The sequence below is a fragment of the Adiantum capillus-veneris genome, chromosome 30 (genome assembly GCF_014529385.1).
Source record: "Adiantum capillus-veneris isolate H3 chromosome 30, ASM1452938v2, whole genome shotgun sequence".
NCBI lineage: Eukaryota > Viridiplantae > Streptophyta > Polypodiopsida > Polypodiales > Pteridaceae > Adiantum > Adiantum capillus-veneris.
Genome location: NC_140960.1, coordinates 14,397,483 through 14,418,556, shown reverse-complemented (window position 1 = coordinate 14,418,556; position 21,074 = coordinate 14,397,483). Strand labels below are relative to the sequence as shown.

Here is a 21,074-nt window from a genome sequence, read left to right as displayed (position 1 = left end):
GAGGGCATCTTTCTCAACCTTTCTCTTCAAGATTCCCCAGTGAAGTAAGCACAACTGCTAATATTTACAGAATGTATTTGAGAGTTTTATGTTACAATATGAATGCCTTTATTGGAAAGGCCATAATAATGGCTTAAGACAAGCTCATTCCCTTGCTTATCAAATTCTGAATGACAGATCGACTACGAATGTCATACATGGACTGAAGAATCTGGATTTGAAGATGATGAACCATCAACCCTAGCACTAACAGAGTCGTGGCTCCCACTTTGATGCAGTGGAAATTTGGATAATTCAATTTTCGCAGCCAAATACTTGAATATAGGGAGAAAACTTACGTAAAGAACAGCAACAGTGATTGGCAAAAAGACAGACCATCCAACTATCTGCATGGCACCCGACAACCCAACAAAAAATAACTCAAACATCGTAATGAGAGTTGAAAGGATGCCTTAAAGCACAAAGAGCAAGACTTACTGCATGCAGCATACCGAAGATGAGGGTATGAGACTCGCCACCTTTCAGGGCTTCCCAGAATTCACCAGTAGATAAAGGAAAGTGTTCGCCACCTGTTACCAATTCACCAGCACGCATGTATGGAACCACCAGCCTAGCCCAAATGACATAAGCAGCCACAAATGAGATCAAACAGTCCGCAATCAGTCGCATTCATAGAATACCAAAACTGTACGCTCACCATAATTCAAAGAAGGAAGCTACAAAGTTCCCTAACATCAGTGTTGGCACATGGCAATTTGATCGCAAAACCAGAGCCACTGCCGCACAAAAAACAAGAGGCACTCCTGCAAAATTCATACAAAACATAGATGTGAGTACTCGCAAAAGTTATTGTCCCTTAAACCTACTGCAAAAAAGTGACTAGAAGAAGTATAAAAGATCCTCGAATTTTTAAAGAAACTGGGAAAAGCAATGAAAGGCTTTTCCCACGCAAGATTTATACCTAATCTCTGGCTGGCTCCTTGCAACAACCTCTAAGTATGTTGATTCTAGCCACTAATAAAAACTAATATTCAAATGAAGCACCAAAGGGAATGCACCTCCTTGGAGGACTTCTCACGAAGGCAAAATTCATTCAGTGAGTGGCACTCTCCTTGGTTCGATCACTGTTGTTGCACTTGGTTGCGTGGAAATCATTCTGACAGTGCTTGAATAACTGTCCTTTCTGCCTCATATTAGTAAACAATATCATGTGTGTGATAGAAAGAGGTGACTCCTAGCATGTCCCTTTCCAGGTAAGGTATCAAACCAAAGAGAGAAATTACACCTAGCATGTCAAACCAAAGAGAGTACTCCTAGCATGTCAAAACATAGTAGTTTGAGTAGTTGAGCAAACGTTGTGTCACAGCTGGCATCACGTGCCAGGTGGTGAAGATCTGAAATTGATTGAGCCGCGACATTGCACAAAAGACAATCTGCGAAGGACACGTGAGAGACAGAATTTCCTTCGGGGATCATTTGCCACCAAATAGGCACCACTGGCAGTATCTGTTGCTTAGCTCCCTATTTTTGTACCGTTGTACTTAATTAATAAATCTATATTGTATTAAATGTGCACGTGCACATTTCAACTCTTAGTTAGTTGTAAATCCACAAAAAAGGGAATATTCTGGATGCATCATTACTAATTAGGGGAATGACATAGAGCATCATAGACCATATACCCCATCCTAGAACAGGTATTTCTAGTGCATCGTTCCAAGCAAATAGCTAGAGCACTGTGAAAGGAATATCTGATAGGCTACCTAAAACAGATTTCCAATGTGTAAAATCGGATGGGTGACTCGGAGCATCTAGAAGAATGGGACTAAATCATTTGGAACGGGATTTCTAATGCGTTACAGGAAGGGTAATATACAGCATTACTGAGGTTTTGTTCCGTAAGTTCGGTAAGGAAGTGACCAAGCAATGAGCATTTCTGGTGCGTCACAAGGTGGGTGTAACTGGAGCACCGCAAGGTGGATAGTTACGATAAATACGGTATAAAAAAAACGATATAAAAATATTGTACAATATGGGTAATCACTACCAATACGAAAAATACGTTAAAAACTGATTACAAATAGGCACACATGTCTACTTATGCATGGTTGCACACATGTAAATGCATACACACCAACATACATGCACACATATGCATATATACATACATATGTCTACAACCTACTATACATGCATGCATACACGCATGTATTTGTATTAGTGAGTGTGTATAAGTAACAACCAGTACGTTAAGTACTAATGTAACGGGATGGCATCACGTTCTAACGGAAAAGAACACACTAAACAAACTTTTAGGCACTTCAAAACAACTAGAAAGAGACTCCACATGAGACACGGAGTGGCGTAGTTCCACCCCCAAAGTGCATTGGCCCCAAACTCTGGCGCCCCTTTCGGTATTTCTATATATCGCTCCAAAAGGTTAGAACACTTGCGGCTTCTTCTCTGGCATCTTTGAACTACGTCACTCCATGTCTCATGTGAAGTCTCTCTTTCAGTTCAGTTGTTTTGAAGTGCCTAAAAGTCTGTTCAGTCTGTTCATTTGCATTGGCACGTGGTGCCGTCCCATTACAACTAATACCAGTGCCTAAAAGTCTGTTCAGTCTGTTCTTTTGCATTGGCACGTGGTGCCGTCCCATTACAACTAATACCAGTGCGCGTATCAATCGTACAGTATGGGAGGAATGATAAGTGCGAAATGCAGCCTTGGAGCACTCGTACGGGAATGTTTCATGGTCTATGTAAATTCCGGACTAAGTGACGCACGCTAAGGACTAGGCACATGAATGAAGATGGGTTCTCATAAAGCTTTTTAGTTTCTTTTCGGGAAAGCAAGTGCTTTTCTACGAAAGAAGCTGTTATGGCATTGCATATGTGCATGAGACTGCATCCGAGGAAGCTTGCATTGTGTGTGTGCAAGCATTTGATTTAAATTTCAGATTTTTTTTGCATGTTATAATAAACTTAAAAAAGTCAACCACACACCTACAAATAAGCGGGCAGCCCACGGATACAAAAAGGGCGCCCTCAAAAAGCAACCCCTCCTATAACAAAATCGACCCTTTCCCCTCCTCTGTATTTGATGCTAAAAACCAGGCTCTTGCCCCTTCCTTTTGTTTCGATCCTCTCCCTCTGGAGTTTTTTCTCTTCTCCCTCAATTAGACACCACTTGCTGCGCCTATTCTTGCAAAGAAAAGCACTCAACAGACTGTCTACAATAGCTGCTTTCTCCTCCTCTTCTTAGCTTCTCCCCCCTAGCTCTCTTAGCCTTAGACATCCTAGTGCCTCGAGATACCTTTGTCCCCCCCTTATGAGACACTGTGTGTTGTTTCTGCTTTGGATGCTATATCCTCCCCATGCATCCAACTATCATATACCCTACCCTACCACAAACAAATCAATGTCATGGTAGTCCAATAGATAATACTCTCTAATGTATGTCACTTCCCTGTACACTCATGAGAGATGAATTGAGGAAGATTCTTCACAAGAGGGGTGAAAGAATCAATTTAAGGATGGGGGTGTATATACCATCGGATGGTGCACCACACTCACTCAAAAAAATACCCACACAACTAAAACTCTGGCAATAGTCCTGGGAAGCTTGCTATAGCTGCAAGACCCTTGCCGAAGCTACCTGGATCCATCCCCTACCTCCATCTATACAAGTTGCAATATGCTCACTTGACACTGAGGGGACTCTATGCCAATGCTAGACTAGTCTCATTGTAAGGTGCAGCGGAATGAATGTTTGCGCTTTGCTCAAGATGAGTGCTCCAAACTGTGCTCAAGGTTCCTTTTCGTTCTTATGGCAGAGAGAGCCCTCCGTTCTTAATGAGAGAATGATATGATCACAAACAAAGTGAATGGACACTGTGCGTGCAAGTGTATGAGACGGAGAGATAGAGAGAGAAGAGAGATACGACACCAGAGACGTTGTAAAACCCTCCTCCGAAGGCCAACTCTCGTCGGCGAGAGTGGTCTACTTATGATTGCACAAACTGGTACAAACGGTATGCATGAGACTGATGCAAGTCTAGGCTATGTTGACGACTACGACGGTGATGAGGAGACTGACCTAAGGGTTGAAATCTACAATCTTGTATCTGCTGTCTAAAAACGCTATGGGCTGAAATTGCTACAATCCAAAAACGCTGATTTGGGGGGCTATTTCTGTGGGTCTTTGTCGCTAAAAATCTGCAGGTTTAGGGCTGAAAACTGAGATTTCTTTATGCTGAAAACTCATGGTCTTTCGAGGCAGAATCTGCTACCTTTTTAGGGCTGAAATTGCAAGCTCTTCATGGCTGAAAAACGCTGCTCATACCTGCTGAAAACGCTAGGCCAGAACTGATGTCAAAAACGCTAGGTTGTTGAGCTTTGCAAAAACGCTAGCTGATGGATCTGTGGCGATGGTTGCTGATGCAAAAACGCTAGTGGCTGGAACTACCTAGCGAGGATGCTTGCTGAAGAAAACGCTAGATCTGGGTCTTGCTTGGAGGGAGTCCACCAAGGAGTCTTGTTGAGAAGTTGTCTGCTGAGCTTGGCTCTTGTTGCCTCTTCTGCCATTTAGTGCTAGTCTAGGTTTGCTTATATACAAACTTACTCAATTTGCCCTACATACTTTCCAACAAAAGTCACTTAAAAATAATAAGTGAAAAATGTCAAAAATAGGTAAAATAGGCTAAATGCATTGGAAAATTCCCCTAAAGGTTTCTAATGGATTCTCATGGGCATACTTATGATCATGTTGTGTGCAACCAGAGGATATGCATCTACACTAAGTGACTGGGCATGCACGGTCTACGAATAGACTCACAAAAGTGCCAAATCACTTCTAATCTAGACTGACTGGACTAAGTGAACCCTTGTCGTGATGTAGCTTGTCCACAGACACATAGGGTTGGATGTGTCACGTGACATCCCCTCCTTTTCAAAGTCAGGTCCTGGTACCGAACTGTATGGTGTCGAGGGAGATCGCCAATAGCATCCGGAATCCTGGAAGGGACTCTTCGCCGGCCCACTCTGTTGTGTGGGTCGTGCGATACTTGAACTTCATAAAGGTCTGCAACGCTGGCTTCTTTGGGCTGCGCCAAAAGCGACACAAAGTCTTTTGTGGCTCCTTCGATACTTCAACTTCGTCGAGTGCCATGCTTCTTTTTTCTTCAAGAATCTCCCTAGCTGAAAATTCCTGAAACCACTTCCAACACAAAACCATGAACACACCTATTCCATGAAAAGTGAGTAGAAAAAAAGTTGTCTTCCTCAAAGACTGTGCATGCAATGCAGATGAACAAAGAGACGGAGTGCTAACCCGTTCACCACACACACGCAAACAATGAGATCGAATCTTTCTCTTAGAGCAATCAACTGTAGCAATTCACAATGGAAACGCCTATGCTTGGTGCCCATACTTTCATGTGCTTTTTCTACAATTGTGTCATGCCAAGGAAGAGACATGAAATGTGACTTCCTTGAATGCATACTTTTCAGCTTTTCATGAAAAATCCGCATACATTCGTGCTCATCCATGAGTGAAACGTGCGCAACATACAATATGTAATGCCTAGGAAAAGGGATCACATAAAGACACTGACTAAAATACAGGCAACCATCACGAATGAAACATTTGTACAATGCGTGCGTATCAATCATGCGAACACATAATACTTCTTGTGAGGGTTCTTTGGACTTAGGCTCGAGAGCCAAGATCGGTTCTTCTTGAGGGGGTTCTTTGGACCTAGGCTCGAGAGCCAAGATCGATCCTTCGTGATTGATCGAATCTGCAACAAGGTTAGCTTCGCTAGAAAAAGCCTCAACTAACTCATCATCCTTGTGAACAATCACATCTTCTTCATGCAACTCATCATGCTTGTGAGAAATCACATCTTGATCATGCAAATCATCATGCTTGTCATTATCATCCAAATCATCATGCATGTCATTGTCATTCAAATCATCATGCTTCTCACAATCATGCAAATCCTGTGTGTCATGCTTCGGAGAAGAAGAGACTGAGAGAGTCTCCTTTTCCCGAATCTCTTGTATCTGCATTTGAGCTTGAGAAAAGAGTCGCAAGAACTGTTTCATGTGTTGGTGGCTCTTTCCTTTGACGACGGCTGCCATTCTTTCTTGGTGTCTGCACTCCATTTCTGCTTTTCTTTCTGCTCTTAAGTTTGCGTTCCATTTCTGCCATTCTTTCTGCATTTCTTGCTTCGCGTTCTAACTTCCTTTCCATAAAAATCTGGTCCAAAGTCTCCATAGGAGTTTAGGCAATCCTTGACGTAGATGGGGAAACCTCCTGGTGCGGAAAATTCTTTTTCGCCTCTCTCATGCTCATCACCTCCAACCGAAGTATCCATTCCGCTTCGAGTAATGACCATTTTGAAGTCGTGGGTTCTTGTGGGTTCTTGTGATCTTGGGTTCTTAAGTTCACGAGGAACTTGTGTTGTTGAGGGTCTTGGGTTCTTGGGTGCTTGAGGGTCTTGAGGTTCTTGAGGTTCTTGAGGTTTTCTTTTCCTTCTTAACCATGTTTGAGAAGGATCTTCTCTTCACCCAAGTTCTACTTCTTTCTGCGGGCGCACCCCTTGGCGGGCTTGCGCTCACACCAAGGTTGCTTTTTCCCACCTCACTTCAATTGGCCGGCCGCTAACTGCACAGTCCGCTCTCAATGAGTGAAAAGAGAGACAAGGGGAGGCTGGACAAGGCCCTTCTCTCTTGGGATTCCTGTCACTCTTCAAAAACACGATTAGGAATCGACACGCCCAAGCAAACTTGGGTTCGTGCGACCTCAACAAGCAAAAAAAAATAAATTATGTGGTTCTTGTGGTTCTTTCCTTGAGTGATACAGAACACTGCCAAAGCTCTGATACCAATGTTAGGTGCAGCGGAATGAATGTTTGCGCTTTGCTCAAGATGACTGCTCCGAACTGTGCTCAAGGTTCTTTTTCGTTCTTATGGAAGGGAGAGCCCTCCGTTCTTAATGAGAGAATGCTATGATCACAAACAAAGTGAAAGACACTTTGTCTGCAAGTGTATGAGACTGAGAGATAGAGAGAGAAGAGAGATACGACACCAGAGACAATGTAAAACCCTCCTCCGAAGGCCCCACTCTCGTCGACAAGAGTGGTCTACTTATGATTGCACAAACTGGTACAAACGGTATGCATGAGACGGATGCAAGTCTAGGCTATGTTGACGACTACGACGGTGATGACGAGACCGACCTAAGGGCTGAAATCTGCAAACATGTATTTGCTGTCCAAAAACGCAATGGGCTGAAATCTGCTACAATCCAAAAACGCTGATTTGGGGGGCTGTTTCTGTGGGTCTTTGTCGCTGAAAATCTGCAAGTTTAAAGCTGAAAACTAAGGTTTCTTTAGGCTGAAAAGTGATGGTCTTTCTGGGCTGAATCTGCTACCTTTTTAGGGCTGAAATTGCAGGCTCTTCATGGCTGAAAAACACTGCTCATACCTGCTGAAAACGCTAGGCCAGAACTGATGTCAAAAACGCTAGGTTGCTGAGCCTTGCAAAAACACTAGCTGATGGATCTGTCGCGATGGTTGCTGATGCAAAAACGCTAGTGGTTGGAACTGCCTGGCGAGGATGCTTGCTGAAGAAAACGTTAGATCTGGGTCATGCTTGGAGGGAGTCCACCAAGGCGTCTTGTTGAGAAGTTGCCTGCTGAGCTTGGCTCCTGTTGCCTCTTCTGCCATTTAGTGTTAGTTTAGGTTTGCTTATATACAAACTTACTCAATTTGCCCTACCTACTTTCCAACAAAAGTCACTTAAAAATAATAAGTGAAAAATGTCAAAAATAGGTAAAATAGGCTAAATGCACTGGAAAATTCCCCTGAAGGATTCTAATGGATTCTGATGGGAATGCTTATGATCATGCTGTGTGCAACCAGAGGATATGCATCTACACTAAGTGACTGGGCATGCACGGTCTACGAATAGACTCACAAAAGTGCCAAATCACTTCTAATCTAGACTGACTGGACTAAGTGAACCCTTGTCGTGATGTAGCTTGTCCACAGACACATAGGGTTGGATGTGTAACGTGACATCCCCTTCTTTTCAAAGTGAGGTACTGGTACCGAACTGTATGGCGTCGAGGGAGATCGCCAATAGCATCCGGAATCCTGGAAGGGACTCTTCGCCGGCCCACTCTGTTGTGTGGATCGTGCGATTCTTGAACTTCATAAAGGTCTGCAACGCTTGCTTCTTTGGGCCGCGCCGAAAGCGACACGAAGTCTTCTGTGGCTCCTTCGATACTTCAACTTCGTCGAGTGCCATGCTTCTTTCTTCTTCAAGAATCTCCCTGGCTCAAAATTCCTGAAACCACTTCCAACACAAAACCATGAACACACCTATTCCATGTAAAGTGAGTGGAAAAAAAGTTGTCTTCTGCAAAGACTGTGCATGCAATGTAGATTAACAAAGAGACGGAGTGCTAACCGGTTCACCACACACACGCAAACAATGAGATCGAATCTTTCTCTTATGATCTAGAGCAATAAACTGTGGCAATTCACAACGGAAATGCCCATGCTTGGTGCCCATACTTTTCATGTGCTTTTTCTACCATTGTGTCATGCCAAGGAAGAGACATGGAATGTGACTTCCTTGAATGCATACTTTTCAGCTTTTCATGAAAAATCCGCATACATTCGTGCTCATTCATGAGTGAAACGTGCTCAACATACAATATGTCATGCCTAGGAAAAGGGATCACATAAAGACGCTAACTAAAATACAGGCAGCGATCACGAATGAAACACTCGTACAATGCGTGCGTATCAATCATGCGAACACATAATACTTCCTGTGAGGGTTCTTTGGACCTAGGCTCGAGAGCCAAGATCGGTTATTCTTGAGAGGGTTCTTTGGACCTAGGCTCGAGAGCCAAGATCGATCCTTCGTGATTGATCAAATCTGCAACGAGGTTAGCTTCGCTAGAAAAAGCCTCAACTAACTCATCATCCTTGTGAACAATCACATCTTCTTCATGCAACTCATCATGTTTGTGAGAAATCACATCTTGATCATGCAAATCATCATGCTTGTCCTTATCATCCAAATCATCATGCTTGTCATTATCATCCAAATCATCATGCTTATCATTGTCATTCAAATCATCATGCTTCTCACAATCATGCAAATCCTGTGTGTCATGCTTTGGAGAAGAAGAGACTGAGAGAGTCTCCTTTTCTCGAATCTCCTGCATCTGTGCCTAAGCTTGAGAAAAGAGCCGCAAGAACTCTTTCATTTTTTAGTCCCTCTTTCCTTTGACGGCGGCTGCCATTCTTTCTTGGTGTCTGCGCTCCATTTCTGCTTTTCTTTCTGCTCTTCTTTCTGCGTGTCTGTGTTCCATTTCTGCCATTCATTGTGCATTTCTTGCTTTGCGTTCTAACTTCCTTTCAATAAACATCTGGTCCAAAGCCTCCATAGGAGTAGGGCAATCCTTGACGTAGATGGGGAAATCTCCTGGTGGGGAAAATTCTTCTTCGCCTCTCTCATGCTCATCACCTCCAAGCGAAGTATCCATTCCGCTTCGAGTGATGACCATTCTGAAGTCGTGGGTTCTTGTGGGTTCTTGTGGGTTCTTGTGGTTTTGCGTTCTTAAGTTCACGAGGAACTTGAGTTCTTGAGGGTCTTGGGTTCCTGGGTGTTTGAGGTTCTTGAGGTTTTTTTTCGCTTGCAAACCGTGTTTGAGAAGGATCTTCTCTTCACCCGAGTTCTACTCCTTTTTGCGGGCACACCCATTGGCGGCCTTGCGCTCACACCAAGGATGCTTTTTTCCCAACTCACGTCGATTGGCCAGCTGCTAAGTGCACGGTCCGCTCTCAATGAGTGAAAAGTGACACAAGGGGAGGCTGGACAAGCCCTTCTTTCTTGGGATTCCTGTCACTCTTCAAAAACACGATTACGAATCGACACGCCCAAGCGAACTTGGGTTCGTGCGACCTCAACAAGCCAAAAAAAAAAAATTATGTGGTTCTTGTGGTTCTTTCCTTGACTGATACAGAACACTGCCAAAGCTCTGATACCAATGTTAGGTGCAGCGGAATGAATGTTTGCGCTTTGCTCAAGATGACTGCTCCGAAATGTGCTCAAGGTTCTTTTTCGTTCTTATGGAAGGGAGAGCCCTCCGTTCTTAATGAGAGAATGCTATGATCACAAACAAAGTGAAAGACACTTTGCCTGCAAGTGTATGAGACTGAGAGATAGAGAGAGAAGAGAGATACGACACCAGAGACAATGTAAAACCCTCCTCCGAAGGCCCCACTCTCGTCGACAAGAGTGGTCTACTTATGATTGCACAAACTGGTACAAACGGTATGCATGAGACGGATGCAAGTCTAGGCTATGTTGACGACTACGACGGTGATGACGAGACCGACCTAAGGGCTGAAATCTGCAAACTTGTATTTGCTGTCCAAAAACGCAATGGGCTGAAATCTGCTACAATCCAAAAACGCTGATTTGGGGGGCTGTTTCTGTGGGTCTTTGTCGCTGAAAATCTGCAAGTTTAAAGCTGAAAACTGAGGTTTCTTTAGGCTGAAAAGTGATGGTCTTTCCGGGCTGAATCTGCTACCTTTTTAGGGCTGAAATTGCAGGCTCTTCATGGCTGAAAAACGCTGCTCATACCTGCTGAAAACGCTAGGCCAGAACTGATGTCAAAAACGCTAGCTGATGGATCTGTGGCGATGGTTGCTGATGCAAAAACGCTAGTGGCTGGAACTGCCTGGCGAGGATGCTTGCTGAAGAAAACGCTAGATCTCGGTCTTGCTTGGAGGGAGTCCACCAAGGGGTCTTGTTGAGAAGTTGCCTACTGAGCTTGGCTCCTGTTGCCTCTTCTACTATTTAGTGCTAGTATAAGTTTGCTTGTATACAAACTTACTCAATTTGCCCTACCTACTTTCCAACAAAAGTCACTTAAAAATAATAAGAGAAAAATGTCAAAAATAGGTAAAATAGGCTAAATGCACTGGAAAATTCCCCTGAAGGATTCTGATGGATTCTGATGGGAATGCTTATGATCATGTTGTGTGCAACCAGAGGATATGCATCTACACTAAGTGACTGGGCATGCACGGTCTACGAATAGACGCACAAAAGTGCCAGATCACTTCTAATCTAGACTGACTGGGACTGATTGAACCCTTGTCATGTTGTAGCTTGTCCACGGACACATAGGGTTGGATGTGTCACGTGACACTCATCCAATGTCTCAAATTGAACCCTACACTAGCCTCTGAGAGAATCACAAAGTGAATAGGTGACATGAGAAAGACGGCTCTTAAGAAAGTCCCAAAGTTGTTGCCCAGCTAATCTTCATCTCAATGTGTATTACCTTGTGGCCACCGAGAAGCTAAAAACAAAGCCTTATGTGTCACAAACTGCCGACGTGTCAAGCCACTTAAGACCCGGAGGGTAAGGACTCCTTAAGCCTAACCCTAGCCAACTTGCAAATCCCAACCGACGGACCTAAACCCTAGCAAAAGGAGAAGCATCATAAGATTTTCCAACTTATGATGTTTGGCCAAGCCGCCCAATTTTAAAGATGGGTTAGGATTAAAATCCGTTAAATGACAGCCTACTGTACGAATTTCCGCGAATTGCACTGACACATGCTGACCTGGCATCGTTGTACGGACAGACCTCGAGGCACCTAGTAGCTTTTACACTTGATGCTTTTCATAAACTACTTTTGGATGGCCAAGGGCCTTTAAACTTGTGTTGTGGGCTCACTCTCTGGCATTCTACCCATGGGAAATGCAAGGCATAACCGTGGGTGTTGTACCTTGTTGAAGCAATATAAAGAAATATCGAAAGAGGCGGCACAATTTGGGGTCAGTGCACTTTGGGGTTGAAACTACACCACTGCGTGTCTCGTGTGGAGTCTCTTTGAAGTGCTTAAAATTCTTATCAGTATGTTGTTTTCCGTTGCCACCTGGTGCAGTCCCGTTACAGTGGTATCAGAGCTTCAATCATTTGTTTTCTGAAAGCATACCGGTCATCCCACGAACAAATAGAGCAAATGGCCTTTTTGGACTCCACAGAGTATCTACAATTTCTCCTCGACGAGCTTCGCGACATTCTCTCATAGCAGTACTTGAACGGTACTTGAATTACAAAGCTTTCAACCATTCTTGAATTACATGTTGCCGCTTCTGTTGCCTAAGGTTGTTCCTCGCCACTAAAAAGCACAAGGGCTTCAAATCAACAACCTACCCAGTCTTCAATTCCAATCGGGGGGTCAATCTCCAGATGTGTACCTAGTGCAACCGCCTCCTCCACTACCATTGCCCCCACCTTCACCTGGATACAATGATTGGAGTCTGTATGGTTCCCCCTATTATTACCCACATCCTAGAGCTGCACCAAATCAACCAAAAGATTTCAAGGATGGGAGAACTATAACAAAAAAAAAAAATCGCTTTTTTTGTAGTGAGAGTAGGAAGAAAGCTTTGCATTTGCTGTAATAATTTGACAACATCTATGCCTTGGGGAACTACTGTAATATTTTTCGCTATGGCTCTAGATAAATGAAAATGATTTTTGTGCACACAGAATGTTTTTATGAATTTATGAATTTACTAGTACCAATTATGAACGGGTAAATTTTTCAATGCAATACATCATCTGAAAATTTATCCATGATAAGTAGACCAGTAGTCGAACGCAATTGTATGATCCTCAGGTCGAGAAGGTGGGAGTTCATTTGGAAGTTCATCTGCAAAACAATCTTCAAAAGTTTCTAATAACTTAATTCTTTTTTGCTCTAAAGAGAAAGAAAGTTGTGAAGCAGACACATCTCTCTCTCTCTCTCTCTCTCTCTCTCTCTCTCTCTCTCTCTCTCTCTCTCTCTCTCTCTCTCTCTCTCTCTCTCTCTCAAAAATTAAGTACTCAAAAACACACTTTTTCATTACTTTCTTGATTGCAATGTGATTGGCGATGGGGATACGCCAATCACCTGCATCCGCAAGTATTCCTTTCCTTTATGATCAAAGGATTAAGTGTCCTGAACATAGTTAGGAATAGGATGCATCTAGTAGTGCCAAGGCATTCCCAAGATGACATCACACCCTTCAAGTGAAGCTAATAAGAAAGACTCTTGATCTTTGTAGTTGTCGACCTTTAAATTCAGCTTCCCTATGATTGGAGTAGAGCTGGAGTTATGCCCTTTGAAAGCAGATTGTGCTTGAATAGAAACTCCAAAACGGTTGAACTGTAAATTCAGGTCATCAACTAGCTTTGTAGAGATGAAATTGTCTGTATTGCCAAGATCAAACAAAATAAGAGCCCGTTGGTTGTTGATACTACCCCATGCTTTGAGAAGAGCTCTTTCTTTTCCATCCTTAGTTGTATTCCCCTGTATATCTGGGACTACATTAGTAGAGGGTGGTTGCGGGGTTTTAGTAGAGCAATCACCCTTCATATGTCCAATCTGTCCACACTTGAAGCATCTTCCTTCGCTGATGTAGGTTCTTAATTCAGCAAGAGAGAGATATTTCCCTTTCTTGGGCTGATTTGGCTTTGCTTCTGCATCGGAGGCGGTTCTTTTCTTCTTTTGAGAAGAAGTAGAGGTAGGCTGCTCATGGAGAGCCTTCTGCTTGGCATGATAGGTGCTTTGCTCCATCTTCCTGGGAGTACCCTTGTCATGTATTCCATCAGCTATGCGAGTTGATTCCATAAGTATCTGCAAGTTACCTTGAGGGTGAAGCTTCATAGCCTTTTGCAAGGCTTCATGCAATCCTGCTTCAAACTTGCACATCTTCTCCGAATCTTCAATCTTCTTGAATGAAGTGACTTTCAAGAGAACGTCCCAAAACCTATCCACATAGCGTGGAACAGTTTCGTCCTCTGACTGTGAGAGTCGATCCCATTCTTTCTTTACCTCTTCCTCATCTGGAGGAAGGAATTGTGCGTAGAACTCCTTCTTGAAAGCAGTCCAATCTTGGGGTTTGCGTTTTTCTAGGATCAAGGTTAACCACCAACTGCTGGCGGTGCCTTTCAGGTACATGCTGACATGGCGAAGCTTGGATCTTTCTTTAAGGTTCCCTACTGCAAATGAAACTTCAAATTGGCGGATGAAAGCCAAAGCCTTGTCATTATCACGTCGTCCATTGTAGGTGTCGAATTTTACATCTTTGTCTCCTAACTTGAATGTTTTCTGCTTGCGGTGCTTCCTCTTATGGTGCTCCTTTCTATGCTTAGACTCCTTGTGGATAGGAGTCCTTTCCCTTGAATGTACTTCTTGCTGCAACGGATCGTCAAGAAACATGTCTTCTGGAGCGACTGTGTCATCCAGATCCTTCATGAAAGAAAACTAAGGAGAATCAGGAGGATCCTCCTCTTGAACCTTTGGATTAAAACGCACATGACGTTCTGGAGGTTTTCTCTGCCTCTCGTGCATGCGGGAGGTTCCAATTAAAGGATCTTTCTTTGGTTCTTGTATCTTTGGGTTCTGCGGGATTTCTCCCGATCCCATCAGTACTTTCTCCTTCGCTTTCTCAAGAGTATGGAGAATCTTTTGGACTTCTGGATGAGAGAGAGCTTTTTGCAACTCTGCCACCTGCTGTTAAAGGAGAGAGAACTCTATCTCGCGTCCTCCCATTTCTGCAGTCTGCCAAGAGTCGTCAATCCCTTAAGAAAGAGAGAGATGACCTTGCTCTGATACCACTGTCACAAAAATACGGAACCGTAAACTGACTTTTAATTGTATTTCAAATACTCAAGAGAATTAGAGAGAGAGAGAGAGAGAGGAAAAGCTTGACACTTCATTGGGGACCAGAAGATGGGTTGGTCCCCCCCCATAAAGAGATTATCTTTATTACTAAGGGAGAATCTTTACAAGCACAGGAACGGGGCAATAGCCCGTCCTCTATTCTTTCTTTTCTGCTTCTAACTGAGAGAGTGCGAAAACTACTCTCTGAATACTGAGAGGATTTTCCCTTTGCTATGAGGATTTGAGAAGCTCTCGAAAACGAGAGTCACATCTTCCACAAAACTCAACAGAAGCTCTCAAAAATGAGAGTCTACCTTCCGCTAACTGTGTCCCTTTATGCTTACTCATTCCTGCAACAAAAGCAAGGGAGAAACACGCAAAATGCACGCACACATGCTTGCTGTAATTTTCTGCACATAACCTGAAAATGTTACCTGAGCACCTTCCAAAGCCGAAATAGACACCTTCTTCGCGATGGAATCGCACCAAACTTTGTGTACACGTAGTGTAGGTAGAGAAGAACTAGATTCTATGTGTATTTTGCTGAAATTCACCATAAAAGAGATTACTAGGGGCTGAAAACATAGAATTTACAGCCACCACTGAAACCGGCCTGTTCAATCCAAAAAGGGCGGTAGACTTTACTTTAAACCTTGATTTAGCTTTCACCCATTATTAGTCGTCTATTTTACCTGTACTTTCAAGACACAACAAAGGGGAGAGGGATACAGGCTGCTAGATTGCACCTGTATGAGTAGACGGACACCAGATTGGCCCCTAACTTAGGCGCCCCTTTCGGTATTTCTTTATTGTTCAAAAGAGGGAATAAACGCTGTGGTTCCTACAAGCTGCCCCGCACAAACTCGGCTGAATTTCCACTGTTCCAGCCCGATTTCGGCAGCATAACTGTACTAGAACCCTTCACGGTCAGTATTCCCACGCATTGACTGACTTTCCCGACGCATACGGGCACTTTGCAAAACCTGGCGAGAATCTGCAGCACGCTGAATTCTCTGTTTTCAGCCCTGAAAATGCGCCAGATCGCCTGTACAGCGGTCCCCTTGCGTCCCCGAACCTCCTGGGGGTATTAGGGTCCGTTTAGGGCCAAAACCCTAAACCTGCAAAAATACACAGCAGGCTGTAATTCACTGTTTCGGGCTCCGTTCCGCGTGCCGGTCGCATCCCTAGCAAGTCCTCGAGCTCCCGCACCTGTAGGGCTACTTGCCCTTTGAATCGGATGAGATTTCTGGCGTGAAACCTCTCCGAATTCACCTGTACCTGCGGGGGGATTAGCCGCTAGCTAATCCAGTACCTGTGCAAGAGGCTCTTGCCTCGGCAATCGCGCATGAACCCACACAACTGTACATTGGTCAAATGAAGAGCCCACTAGAGGGGCATAACATACTGCCAAAGGGGAGAGAGAGGGCAGTGCGTAGCGTGCAGGGCATCACTCCTGGCACCGCACTGTGCATAAGAGGGAAAGCAAGCACTCCATAGCTCTTAACCTGTGACAGAGACTTGCAAAATGAGCCTCCCAGCTATAAATCACGTTTTTGCCTTCTCTATAAGTAGTAAACTGGCCTCAGAGTGCCAAGTGTCACTCATTTGTGCATTTTCCCGCTTTAGACCCTCGGGTCTAAAAATATCTCACCTGCAGCCTCTGTTGACTTGGCCACAGAGTAACAAAATGATCCCCATGTCAAACTGCACGTAATGACGCGAAGACATTTTCAGGTCCCAAAATAGCAGTTCCCTAAATTTTAGGAGATGCTGCCATTATATCTTTCTAGGTCATCCGACCCTCTTTGTACACTGTGGCCACATCCAAAACTGAAATGTAGCCTCTGTAGCAAAGGATTCCACTTTGGCTAGTCAATGACCCCACTTGGCTAACCATAGTCCTTGTCCAACCTTAGTGCTCTCTTGCCCTCAGGCCTGGACTCCCTCTGGACAGTTCCACACTAGCTATGCAATGCAGGGCAGTTAGATTTCCCGAGGGGTGTTTCCAAAAAGTGAAAGTAAATAGATAATAAGAAAGAAATCAACAAAAAGGATAGATAGTAGTCACACGCTGGTGACATACCCCCCTCTTGAAATCTCAAACGTCCTCGTTTGCATCTATCTCGTACATGCTTACTGTCAACACTGATGTATTCAACACCTGTCAACACATATACGACACATACATGCTCATTGTCAACCCTGGTGTATTCAACACCTCGTCGACTCATGTATTGCTTGCGTGTGAACCCTGTCCCAATGACATAGTGGTAGCTTCGCACTCTGCCATTGCTTTGAGTCACTAACTTTCCAATGACAAAATGGTAGCTGCACATATTGCCACTGTCTTATAGTACACGTTGGATCCCGTAACACTTTCGAGCATACCCAAACTGACAGTTTAAGAATGCAGTTACACATGTAATCTTTAATAGAAGCAATCACTGTATCCTTGACAGACTGACAAGAAATACTCACTTCTATAGCACTAACCAAACTTTTGGACATTCCATAAGAGCAATTGCCAAACTGACAATCTGTACAGCTCTAACATTCATGTAACAGGTATTTGATTTGAGCTCACTTTAAATACCATGTACATCATTTGTTTCAAAAGCCATTGTCACACTGACAATCCATGTAGCTTTGAAACTCAAGGGGTCAAGGTAGGTTGCAAATCGAAGGCTTCCAAGTAAAGTGATAACACAGTTGGTGAGTGTGCAAGTTCACCTTCTTCCATCCACTTAGCATCCATTGGTGGATAGTTTCTGAACTTTACCAAGTAACGCCTAGCAACCTTGCCTTTCACTTTCCTTTCTTTGTGTGCCAAAATCTGTTCAGGGACCAAGATCTCGTCAAGTTCCTCGACTTCCGGCTGATCTTCAGCTGGCATATCTTCTGGCACATCACCCACATAGGGTCTGAGAAGACTCACATGAAACGCATTGTGAATCTTCCAACTGTCAGGCAATTTCAGCCTATATGCAACATCACTGATTATGTCGCACACTTGAAAAGGCCCATAGTAACGCATGCTGAGCTTTGGAAAGAGTCTTTCCTTGCCCTTCATCTTCTTTAACCTTGCCTTTTCAAACCGTAGAAGCACCCAATCACCAAGTGAATATACCACTTCACGACGGTGACGATCAGCTGCTTTCTTTTGCTTTGCCTGAGTCCTTTCTAAGGCCACTTTGACCTTCTTGTACATTTCATCCATGTCTTGAACATACTTATCTGCTTCAAATATCTTGTCCTTTGTATGCAGTATGGGAGGAACTTTCTTGCCACCTTCAACTATCTCAAAAGGTGCCTTGCCAGTTGATGAATGCACTGTATTATTGTATGCATACTCCACCAATGGCAAATACTGCTCCCACTTTCCTTTATGCTCTGACACATAGCACTTCAGCAGATCTAGGACAGTAGAATTTGCCTCTTCTGACTGTCCATCTGTTTGAGGATGAAATGACGAAGAGAATTTGAGCGTGGTACCCATATTCTCAAACAAGCCTTTCCAGAACAAACTAGTCATGCGTGGATCACGGTCGCTAATAATCGACTGTGGCATGCCATGATACTTGAAAATATTGCTCATAAACAAGCGTGCCATCTGATCTGGCTTTATCTTCTTCCTGACAGGAATAAAATGAGCCTGTTTGCTGAATCTGCAAATAATGGTCCAAATACCATCGTTTCCTGTCTGCGTTCTCGGAAGATCAAAGATAAAATCCATAGCAATACTTTCCCATGGTTTATCTGGAATAGGTAGTGGTTGCAATAACCCTGGTGCCTTTTGCCTGTCAAACTTGACCTTTTGGCATATTAGGCATTCTCGCACAAAGGCATCCACATCCCTTCTCAATGTAGGCCAATAGAAGAATGTCTCAACCGCTTTAACTGTAGCATCGATACCACGATGCCCTGCATACGGTGGGACATGACTCTCTTCCATAACTTTGCGTCGCAATGGCTTTGTGACACACAATCTGCCATGCATCATCATGAACCCGTCTTTAAGAAGATAGTGTTCATGACGTTGTCCATCCATTAGTTGCTCGAAGACCCTTGCAAAATCTTCATCATTTGCATACTGTTCTCTCATATCATCAAGTTCATGATGATAAGGAATTGACACAGCTGAAATTTGTGGCTTCCTAGACAAGGCATCAGCCACAACGTTCTTCTTGCCTTCCACATGCACAATCTGAAAATGGAACATGGACAAGATATTTGCCCATCGCATATGCTTCTCAGATAACTTTGTCTGTGTCAAGAAGTATCGCAAGGTCTGATGGTCCGTTTGGACAACGAAATCTGCACCTAGCAGGTAGTGTTTCCAACTTAAGAGCGCATGAATCACAGCCAGTAACTCTTTCTCATAGACCTGCATGGTCATCTCTGGCCCTTGCAAAATTCTGCTCTCATAGGCTACTACCCTGCCATCTTGCATTAGCACAGCACCAATGCTACTACCGCAGGCATCACACTGGACCACAAATGACTTCCTAAGATCTGGCAACACAATGACTGGATCCGAAGTCATCTTTTCCTTTAAGAGATTAAAAGCTAAAATCTCTTTTTGTGTCCATCTAAAGGTGACTGCCTTCTTTTGAAGAGCATGTAAAGGTGAAGCAATCTCAGCGAAATTTCGGATAAACCTTCTGTAATAGGAGCATAGTCCCAAGAAGCTTCGGACATCATGCACCGTCTTCAAATTTGGCCATGACTTGATCGCTTCAACTTTTGCAGGATCCATTCTGACACCGTCCTTTGAGACAATGTGTCCCAAAAAGTGAATCTCTTCCAGAAAAAACTCACTTTTCTTTGCATTGATGAGCAACCTATGACTGCGTAGCTCTTTGAACACAATGGCCAAGTGATGCCTATGCTCCTCTTCATTCTTTGAGTAGACTATCATGTCATCAAAGAATGTACCAACAAACTGCTGGTGTGGACGGAAAATTCTGTCCATCATCCTATTGAACGTAGCAGGAGCATTTGTGAGACCAAAGGGCATCACTAAAAATTCGTAAAGGCCAAACGTTGTTCTAAAAGCAGTCTTGTGCACATCCTCTGATCTAATGCGGATCTGATGATACCCACTCTTTAGATCTATCCTGCTAAACATAGCTGCTCCTTCTAATTTGTCCATAATATCATCAATTCTAGGTATAGGAAACCTATTCTTGATGGTATTCTTGTTCAGTGCACGGTAGTCGATGCACATACGCCATGAGCCATCCTTTTTCTGCACCAACAACACTGGAGAACAAAATGGAGATGAACTGGGCTGAATCAGCCCCTTTTCTAACAACTCCTGTACTTGGCCCATTATCTCTTTCTGCTGAGCCGCACTAACCCTGTATGGAGGCTTATTTGGTGGGCTACTGCCTGGCACCAAATCTATCGCATGGTCCTCGGGTCTCTCTGGCGGTAATTGAGACGGTAATGAATCGGAAAAACAGTCACTATACTGTTGTAAAAACATTGACCTTTCTTTATCTAGCACAGATAAATTTGATTCATCACAATCTGACACTTCACGTGCAAAAATCAAGTACGCAGAAAGATGCTTTTTCATTACAGAAGTAATAGCAGAAGCTGATACAGTAGGAATAGACTCCCCTTTAAGCTTTACATCCAGAATGTGAGTCTTTCCCCTGCTCTGTACAGTGATCTTTTTGTTGTAGGCATCCATGATTCCCTGTACACGAAACAACCAAGGAATACCTAACAACACATCACATCCGTCCAGTGGCATGATGTAAAATTCTTCAGCATCTACATAGGACTGGATATGTAGACGCAACTTTCCAATGATGGGTGTCACAGCCTCTGTATGGCCAGGACATGCCAAACCTGCCTCTGCTGTATACCCCATCTCTTCAGGTCTGATTCCCAACTTTGAAGCCAATTCTGGGGAAATGAAGTTTGCTTTGGCACCTGGATCAAAGAAGATAAGCACTGTTTGATCCCTAACCTTTCCCCATGCTCTGCAAAGCTCACTTGCATCTGAATTTGGCTTGTCGCCCACCATATCTGGCACTAGACCAGCCATGGGCTTCTTTCCTTTCTTGTCTTCCTTGTCTTCAGAATCAGCTGGCCTTTTCTTTGTAGGACAATTGTAAGCAATGTGGCCAGGCTGCTCACATATAAAGCATTTGTTCTCTGTCCTCAGGACCTTCTTTTGCTCTTCTGACTTGCGAGGAAAACGTCTTTTCCATTTCTTTGCTGGTCCTTTTTCTGATTCAGCCGTAGCTTTGTCTTTCCCTGCGTTGGCCGACTCCTGAGTCCCTTTAGGAGCCTCATTGGGAACGTGCTT

At 43.8% G+C, this 21,074-nt stretch overlaps 1 protein-coding gene across 2 annotated transcripts in view; it reads right to left on the bottom strand.

Annotated features, from left to right (window-relative positions):
• Positions 1-7: 7 nt before the first annotated feature.
• LOC147417572 (uncharacterized) overlaps positions 8-21,074 on the bottom strand; it is a 123,791-nt gene continuing 102,724 nt past the window's right edge. The window contains exons 3-5 of one of the 2 annotated variants that reach the window (XM_086507641.1): positions 698-803; positions 492-610; positions 8-386 (exon numbers count right to left, since the gene is read on the bottom strand). In XM_086507641.1, the coding sequence (XP_086363767.1) occupies positions 295-386; positions 492-610; positions 698-803 (317 nt within the window). In that variant the 3' untranslated portion in view covers positions 8-294. Of the gene's footprint in view, positions 387-477; positions 611-697; positions 804-21,074 lie in introns of both variants that reach the window. The other variant, XM_086507640.1, reaches the window with a different exon arrangement.